At 45.9% G+C, this 8453-nt stretch overlaps 2 protein-coding genes across 3 annotated transcripts; one reads left to right on the top strand and one right to left on the bottom strand.

The window, feature by feature from the left end:
• Window positions 1-3044: 3044 nt before the first annotated feature.
• Window positions 3045-3513, bottom strand: LOC124702219 (histone H4). Its single transcript, XM_047234343.1, has one exon. It carries the CDS (start codon window positions 3455-3457, stop codon window positions 3146-3148), a length of 312 nt encoding a protein of 103 aa, XP_047090299.1. The 5' UTR covers window positions 3458-3513; the 3' UTR covers window positions 3045-3145.
• A 521-nt stretch (window positions 3514-4034) lies between these two features.
• LOC124702218 lies at window positions 4035-6730 on the top strand. Of its 2 annotated transcripts, XM_047234342.1 has the most exons (7): window positions 4035-4370; window positions 4834-5005; window positions 5139-5337; window positions 5607-5743; window positions 5831-5869; window positions 5965-6048; window positions 6527-6730. In XM_047234342.1, exons 1-6 carry the CDS (start codon window positions 4111-4113, stop codon window positions 6001-6003), a joined length of 846 nt encoding a protein of 281 aa, XP_047090298.1. In that variant the 5' UTR covers window positions 4035-4110; the 3' UTR covers window positions 6004-6048; window positions 6527-6730. The 2 variants fall into 2 exon arrangements, with proteins under 2 accessions (XP_047090298.1, XP_047090296.1); XM_047234340.1 differs by lacking the exon at window positions 6527-6730 and having other exon boundaries at window positions 5965-6333.
• Window positions 6731-8453: the final 1723 nt, after the last annotated feature.

The following is an 8453-nucleotide window of genomic DNA, read 5'->3' as shown; positions in this document are numbered from 1 at the left end:
AAATGGAACGACAGTGAGGTTCTGGGAAGATATTTGGTTGGGGACTTCCCCTTTATGTGAACAATACCCGGCGCTGTATAATATTGTTCAACATAATTTTTTTTTAGTTTCAACGGTTTTTGCGACTACATCGTTGAATATTGCGTTTAGAAGAGGTTTGAATGATAACAAATGGTTACAATGGTTGAACTTATGTCAACGCCTCATGACAATTACTTTGAATAATGAACCCGATGTGTTTGTTTGGAGACTCACAGATTCCGGACTATTTTTAGTCAAGTCTATGTATCTTGATTTGATGAATGGACACACTATTTTTCTTCAGAAATATTTGTGGAAATTAAAGATCCCCTTGAAAATAAAGATTTTTATGTGGTTCCTTAGTAATAAAGTGCTTACTAAGGATAATTTAGCGAAACGGAAGTAGAATGGGTGTCAAAAGTGTTGTTTTTGTGATTCCACTGAAACCGTTAATCATCTGTTTATTGGCTGCCCTTTTGCAAAAATTATTTGGTGCATGGTTTTTATCTCTTATAATATTCCACCACCAGCTAATATTACTAATATGTTTGGTAAATGGCTTAATGGTGTTCGTAAGAATGGTAAACAAAAGATTTGTATCGGTGTTTCCGCTCTATGTTGGTCCATTTGGAGGACTAGGAATGATATCATCTTTAACAAACATAGTGAAACTAATTTTTTGCAGGTTATCTGACGCGCTGCTCATTGGATCCAACAATGGGTTTTCCTTCTACCGTCGGAACAATGGGAGGATATGGTTACTGGATGCAACCGGATGCTAGTGGTTGCTCAGGATTTCTATTTCCAGGCTACTAGGTGGCGACATATTAATAGAATAACAAATGGATAGGCTTTCTATGTTTTGCATTTTTCTATGGTTGATTCATGTGTCGATCTTAGCTTTTCCTTAATTGTAATAATGGATCCTTTGTAAGCTGATACTTGATACTTATTTTAAATAAAAATAGCCGTGTGCATCTATTGATGGAGAGGCTGGGGCGATGCTCCCATATCTAAAAAAAGAGTGAATTCCATTTTTTTACTTTGTAGTTGTGCCTTTGTGACACATATTACCCCATTTAATGAAAACTCATCTGGAATACCCCTTTTAGAAGCTTCGAACCCTCATATTTTTATGGATGTTCCATTGAGAAAGGTGTGAACTGGCGAATAGGGGGTTCCAAATTATCAGAATGATGACAAGGAATGGAACAATTGGAGCTGAGAAGTCTAGACATGATCATCGATGCCGACCTCCAATCTTTACACATATTGTCGCGCCACATTGACGTAACATGCCGGTCCTATCTAAGCAAAACAAACCAAATGTCAAAACCGTCGGTAAAACCATGTTTAAGATCTCATAAATAAGATATTTCGGTAGAAGTTCCACTAAATGAGGTAATATGTGTCACAAATGCACAAGGTAAAAAGTGGAATTCACTCTTTATAAAATGAAACCAGGGGATAACACCTTTTCTCTAAAAAAAAAACTACAAATGCAAATGAGATGTTTAATTAAGCAGATGAAGAGAATTTACAGTCTTCTGACCACATTCCAGTATGTAGGAGATGGTGCCTTCGGTTCACAGTTTGCATCATCAGAAGTTGTACGAAACAAGTAGCGGCATTCATCCGGCAGTATAAAATGTTGAAATATACCGATCACGCCAAGTTGAATAGCGATGAAAGGCACATTCAAGCACACCTTAAACTGTTTTCCCGAGCTACATCCTGTTGAAACAAGGACATCAAGACCATGTAAACTACAAGGAGCTGATGTTTGCAGCTGCGATGGTAAGTGGGATGCAGCATGTTCAGAAGATGCATAATAGGTGGCTTTAGACTGTATTTTCCATTCCCATATTCAGAACTACAAATATGATGTTCAGAACTACTAACTCAGTAGCCTGGTTGGGGGTTAGCAATAACAAAAAATGCTGCTTTGAATCTATTTTGTTCTGCGTTGTATGGTCTCTGAGGAACGAACTTTGTTTCCAGGGCCGAAGCTGGCTAGGCGTGGACATGGTTTGGAGCAAAGTTATTGCAAACATAAGAAAATGGCAGAGTTCTCTGTGCGGATTCATGCTTATTGGAGCGAAACCTGCTGATTCTGGAGACGACTAGGGGTGAACTAGTAAAAATAGCATGGAGTTGACCGACGGGACATGGCTTAGAAAAGATGTTTATCTTTGTTTTTATCCTTCTGTTGTTAGTTGGGTTGCTTTTGCTAGATGTGATGTTAGCGATCATCGAGATGCTAGATGCCGTTACTTTGGTTGCATTTATAAAATGGCCCCTTTTTTCTCAAAAAAAACTACAAATGCAAATGAGATGTTGAATTAAGCAGATGAAGATAATTTACAGTCTTCTGACCACATTCCAGTATGTAGGAGATGGTGCCTTAGGTTCACAGTATGCATCATCAGAAGTTGTACGAAACAAGTAGCGGCATTCATCCGGCACTATAAAATGTTGAAATATACCAAGCACGCCAAGTTAAATAGTGATGAAAAATACATTCAAGCACACCTTAAACTGTTCTCCCGAGCTATGACACTGTAGGATGCAATAACATCAGTGGAATAAAAAAGACAACTTATTCTCTGAAACAACAATTCGACTGAATCTGGCTGAAAGCATGACGCTGGTGGCACAAAAATTTGACCGAAACTGTTAGATGCAGACAGTTTAACGCTTACTGAGGTAGAAAATTGTAAAGGATAAACACCATAGTTGCAGTGGAATCCAATTGCAGGTCTATGCTACCTTCAAGCTGGTGAGTGCATAGTTACAGATTTTTTCAAATGGAAATTAAACCCCAAAATAATTGGGGGAAACAATCGACAAGCAACGACCACAGCTTAAATCGATTTCTAATCTGATTTCTGGATGAACTAAATGCGAAAACATTTTAACTCAGCCGATTTGTTTTGTGCCAGGAGCCCAGAACTCTGCCAAACGGATCTAGAAACACCAACTCCATTCATTCATCCATCCATATGAAACAAATTCCATCACATGCCAGCGCTCCCAAACACAACTCACGCACATAACCGAGATCCTAGCAACCCTAAGCACACGCCGACAAGAGAGATAAGCCCCGAGGGAGCCTGCCTGACGCTCAGCCTCCGAAGCCGTAGAGGGTGCGGCCCTGGCGCTTGAGCGCGTAGACGACGTCCATGGCGGTGACGGTCTTGCGGCGTGCGTGCTCGGTGTAGGTGACGGCGTCGCGGATGACGTTCTCGAGGAAGATCTTGAGCACGCCGCGGGTCTCCTCGTAGATGAGGCCGGAGATGCGCTTCACGCCGCCACGGCGGGCCAGGCGGCGGATCGCCGGCTTGGTGATGCCCTGGATGTTGTCCCGCAGCACCTTCCGGTGGCGCTTGGCGCCGCCCTTGCCCAGCCCCTTGCCTCCCTTGCCGCGGCCCGACATTGCTGGGGATGAGAGCAGACGAGAGATGCTCGGAGAAGAAAAGGTGGGGAATTGGGGAGAGATTCTGTGGTGGGTTGGGGTAGAAGCGCGGGGTACGCGAGGTATTTATGGGAGTGGATCCAGCGCGGTGGTGGGACTGGAGATGTGTGTTTGAGCGTTGGCTCGGGGACGGACGGATGGGATTCGAGCGTGAGGCATGGAGGCGGACCGATCCGTGGGATTGGGAAGCTAGCGATGTGATTGGCTCGCAGGGGGAGAGGCCGGATCGGTGACGTGGAGAGGAGTTGGTTTGCTTTTTGTTTTTGTTTTTTGAGGGGTCTGAGGAGTTGGTTTACTATAGGTAAAAACGACCCAGCGAGAACAGAGGCTCGACTCGACCACGCACCTTTCCCCTGCACTCCATCCTCCGAACCCTAATCCTCGTCTTCTTGATCACCGTTGCCATGCCGCTTCCTCGATCAGGCCGCGGATCCTCCGCCAATGCCCCCACCCATCGCCGCGGCCGCGGATCCTCCGCCAATGCCCCAACCCATCGCCGCGGCCGCGGATCCCCCGCCGATCCGACGCCAATGCATGTGGCTGAGCCTGCGTCTGCACAAACACTGCATAGACTGGATGCCTTGTCTTTGGAGGGTCTGTGCTACACTACGGAGATGGAGGGATCGTCCAGCACTGTTGCATCCCTGCCCTCTCCGCATGACACCACCGATGCACCACCTCTATTAGACCGCTGTCTTTCCTCGTCACCCATTTGGAAACGGCGTGTCTTCGAGTGGGCAATCACATTTTACACCATCAAAGATGTTGGAGGATATTTCCGCGTATTTCCTGATGTGGGCGGGCCTTTTCAGAGCAAAGACGAAGCTGACAAGGCTATTGATCGCTACCTCACTGAGCGCAAGAATTTGACAATGTAAGGTTTCTCAACCTGTGCATATATTTCCACTGTTTCATCTCTCCTGTCCCGTTTGCAAGTGAAATATTCAGACACAGCTTGTGTGACATACAGTAGGCCACAAGATTATCACAGGAAGCAGGAAACACACGCATGGCTTAAGTTCGCGTTAGTTGGTTTAAAAAACGACCAGACTAGATTAAAATTAATATTCCTGTTTGAGAATCACTTCTTAATGTTAAGGTAACATTACATCTCAAAATAAGTTTCCTCTACTGGTGAAAACAGTGTGAAACACACTGAGTTGAGGACCTGAAGCGAAACAGAGATAGATGCACCTCTAGAAAAAAAGGCATTTGAGTATTTCTCCACATGAACTAATTCACTCTAAGCATGTGTTCTGATAACATCGATCACACTGTATTTTTCCATGTTTCAAGAGGAGTTAGCTAATCATATATAATAATCTAAATATGAACAGGGGCATAGGCCTTTCTGAAGTGGATAAGATTATACAAAAATGCCGTTTCTTTCCTGATGGCACAAAGAAGCGCTTGAAAGCAGGACAGGCAATTGATAAAAGGCGTGATACAACTTACCAATTGGTTCAAGCTGTGGTGTACAAGTACAATGATCATCACAAACTTTTTGGGGTTTGCTCTCTGTTCCCCTTTCTTCCAGCCTTACTCTGTACTGCTACCAGTACTGTTTGTGTATCATATTATCTTGCCCATTTATTTAACAATTAATCACACTCACTGATCAGATCCATGCTTCTTATTTCAGGATAGTGCATATGAAGTCAAAGATGTTCTGGGTGAGCCACCACTTTGGGAGGAAGACAACTGTAGGATGTACATGCATATGAATTTCACTGCAAAGACCAAAGGGCGTGATGATCTATTCTTTGCTGAAGTCACATATGTGAGTGGAGATGCTGCATTAGCGGTGAACTGTTGCTGCATTGTCAAATCTTTCGATAATGGTATTCTAACTCTTCTATCTCGACTTATGTACCGTTGAAATACATTTTGTGATTTGCAGTAGCTTGAACTTGCATGTTAGACAGTTCTGTGAATGTGTTTCTGTCTCTAGTAAATGATCCTTGTTTCATCTTGTCCATTATGCTTGAGTTTTGCATTTGTAATATTTCGATGTACACTGTTTATTACATTCAATCGTCAGTCTTTTATTATGGTATTGTGACTGGTTGGTTTATCTTCTGATGACCCCCTCCCCCTCTTTTAAATAAAGGTCCCTGCTTTGCTTGTGGAACTACTATGAAGCACCCCAGCGATGGTATTGCATATAGTGGCGCTCGCAGGAATGGCTCATATTGCCTACCTTTCGGCAGTGGTCCTGTAAGAGTTACTTGGTGCCCCGACGAAGACGTATGTATAAGTGTTCTTTCCCTTTGCAAGCTAGCAGTTAACGTTTTATTGTTCCAATGTTCATTGCTAAGTACATGCCTTTTGCAGTCTGATGAAGAGGTGGAAAGACTGAGATCTCTGTTTGGGGTAATGGTGTATTCTTGTGCAGTATTAGGACCATCTATCTATTTGGATACTCATGGATTATTATTATAACTTGCTTCTGTATTTATTTTCTGTAGGGAGCTCGAGCCACTGCCCGTGTACCGCTTGAGGCTTAACTGTGTGCGAAGGCAAACTTAGATTGGCGCTTCTGGCCAATAAAGGTCCTCTTGCATTTTCTAGTTTGCCATGATCAGCTGCTTTTTCACCTCAACCGGACAAGTTTGAGCTATTCTTGTCGCTAAGATGTTGAAAAGATAGTTTTTTTTTAATGTTTGGGATAGACCTAGTCATGATGAGCAACACTCTGAGTAAGTTGCTATATGTATTTATTGTATCTGATGACAAAAAAAATCATTTGTCAAAATTAAATGGACAGATTTTTGAACACCCACGTATATTACTTGATTAACTGCCCCTGTTATATTCGTAGCAAGAAGTTAGCTGCTTTTGTAGGAGGAAAAACTAATTTATTAAAACCAATGCATGCAGATCCAAAATATAGATCCATAATTATTTTCTTTGGGCTCACCAATTCGAGCTAGAGATTTAGTAGAAAAAGAATTATGTATGCCCAATGTTGATACCTATGCTCAGTGTAACTCCATGGTCTTATTTTGTTGCTTGTGCCTTTGTCTTCAGTTGGCATTGTGGTAGGCTGAAGAGAAGGCCATGCGGTGGGAGACTACCAATGAGAAATAAGCAAGTACCCTAGCGAAAAGTCACTCTGTAGCACGGGCTCCATGGAGCCCCTTTTTATTTATTTGTTAAAATTGGCATTTTGAAGTTTCAAAACATTCCGAACAAAAATCCTAGATGTTGACAACGATGTATTCTATGGTCGTGCAAAATCTCAATGTGAACTAGTTGTATTCTGGCATACACAAAAACGACAAATCTGAAGGTTTTCAAATTTTTCACTGTTCACTACTCCCTCCGATCCGAAATATAAAATGTTTACCGAGAATCCCTTAAACAGCAAAAAGTACTAGAATACCCCTCGATCTGTCGGAAACGGTTCGAATTTGGATCTCCTCCCTATCGTCTCCACCCAGCAGGCCAGCACCGTGACCGGGGAAAGACAAACCAGCAGCCAATATAAGAGCATCTCTAACAGAGACCGTATTTGTCGGAACCGAATAAAGTCTCCCGAAAAACGAATTGAGAGCGCATTTAGGCACGGCGCAGAACAAAAACTGTAAACCCAAACCGAATTCGCGAAAATCAAACGTCGCGGGAAATCGATTTTCGTGATTGCAGTCGATTTCATCCGATCAAGCTTAATTCGTTCATAATTCACAATTAATAGTGGCAAAATACAACCGCATTGGACCTAAATTACGTACTACGGACCTAATTAGACTAGAAATTAAAGGTTCCCGGAGACTATACTGTCACCGGGCGTCGGCGGAGGGTTTTTGGTCGTCGGCGGTTGCTAGGCGACGACGAGGGCCGCCAGCTCGATGGCCGCCGCGCCGGAGGCGCTCCCGCAGAGCAGAGGCGGTCCGTCTGCGTCGTCGTCATCGCCGCTCGGGGGCAACTGCGGCAGCGGCGGGCTGCACGCGCCGACAGCGGGGGGCTGCACGCGCCGACAGCGGGGGCGCCTTCGCTTCCCCAGCCGCAGCTGTAGCCGCAGCCGCCTCCGCGCGCGCTTCAAGGCGGCGCGCCATTAGTCCGGCCACTTGCGGCCGGCCCGCTTCCATGCAGCGTCGGAGTGCAACCGCCTGCCGCGCTCCGTCTCTGCCCGTACGCCCGGCGGACGACGACTTGCCCTTCCGACACCGGATCGTCCGCCGCCCCTACCCACGCATCTTAAACGCGTCATTTCGGATGGCGGGGTGGTGGCCGTAGCGGCGGAGCGGCGTACGAGCGACCGGGATTGCTCGTCGGAGCGGCGGAGGACTGCGGCGGCGGGAGAGGAGCGGCGGGAGGGGAGTAGGGTTTCCGAACCGAACTCCCCTCCGCGAACCCTTTTAATAGGGGTCGTGCGGTGAGTTTCTCGGACCCTGAACTTCCAGTTCGGGCCGGCCCATGTTTACGGGCTCTGATCTGCGCGCATTTCAGCCCGAACCCGTAAATCCGTCGGAAAAGTTCGGTTCCGGCGGGATTTACGGGCTCTGTTAGAGATGCTCTAAGCTGATTCAACCAAAATGTACTCCAATTGGGGCTTGGGCGGCGCGCCGGGAGACAAGTCGAGCGAGCCACTGGAGCATCTGATGGCGGAACGCGAGGGCCGATGGCGATTGCTAGTACGTGTGGAGGCAGTGCTCGCGGTGGAGAGGGGATGGGGAAGACGGAGAAGAGCGCAGCGGAGCAATGCTAAATTCCGAGCAAAATAGCCATTTTTACCATGGCCTAGGGCGGATCCAACAACACCACCCAATGGAGCTCCGCCGGGCCGCCACTAGCAACACCATCGAGATTGGATCTCCCGCGAGCAACCACCTCGATTTGAGCTCCGCCGTGAAGCCACCACCGCCACCGCCACCGCGAGAGATCCGGTGAAAAAATCCCCACTTTTAGCATGAAACCGATGGCCACGAGAGGAAGAGGGCGCCGCGCCGCGTGA

This window comes from Lolium rigidum, chromosome 3 (assembly GCF_022539505.1).
Source record: "Lolium rigidum isolate FL_2022 chromosome 3, APGP_CSIRO_Lrig_0.1, whole genome shotgun sequence".
Taxonomy (NCBI): Eukaryota; Viridiplantae; Streptophyta; class Magnoliopsida; order Poales; family Poaceae; genus Lolium; species Lolium rigidum.
Note: the sequence above shows the minus strand (reverse complement) of the source record. Positions and strands in the feature narration are given on the sequence as shown.

Bases quoted from the DNA above. Each gene is read 5' to 3' on its own strand.
- LOC124702219 (XM_047234343.1), bottom strand. From the start codon at position 3,457: ATGTCGGGCCGCGGCAAGGGAGGCAAGGGGCTGGGCAAGGGCGGCGCC.
- LOC124702218 (XM_047234342.1), top strand. From the start codon at position 4,111: ATGGAGGGATCGTCCAGCACTGTTGCATCCCTGCCCTCTCCGCATGAC. The intron at 4,371-4,833 runs GTAAGGTTTCTC...AAATATGAACAG, and splicing joins GAGCGCAAGAATTTGACAAT to GGGCATAGGCCTTTCTGAAG. The intron at 5,338-5,606 runs GTATTCTAACTC...TTTTAAATAAAG, and splicing joins TGTCAAATCTTTCGATAATG to GTCCCTGCTTTGCTTGTGGA.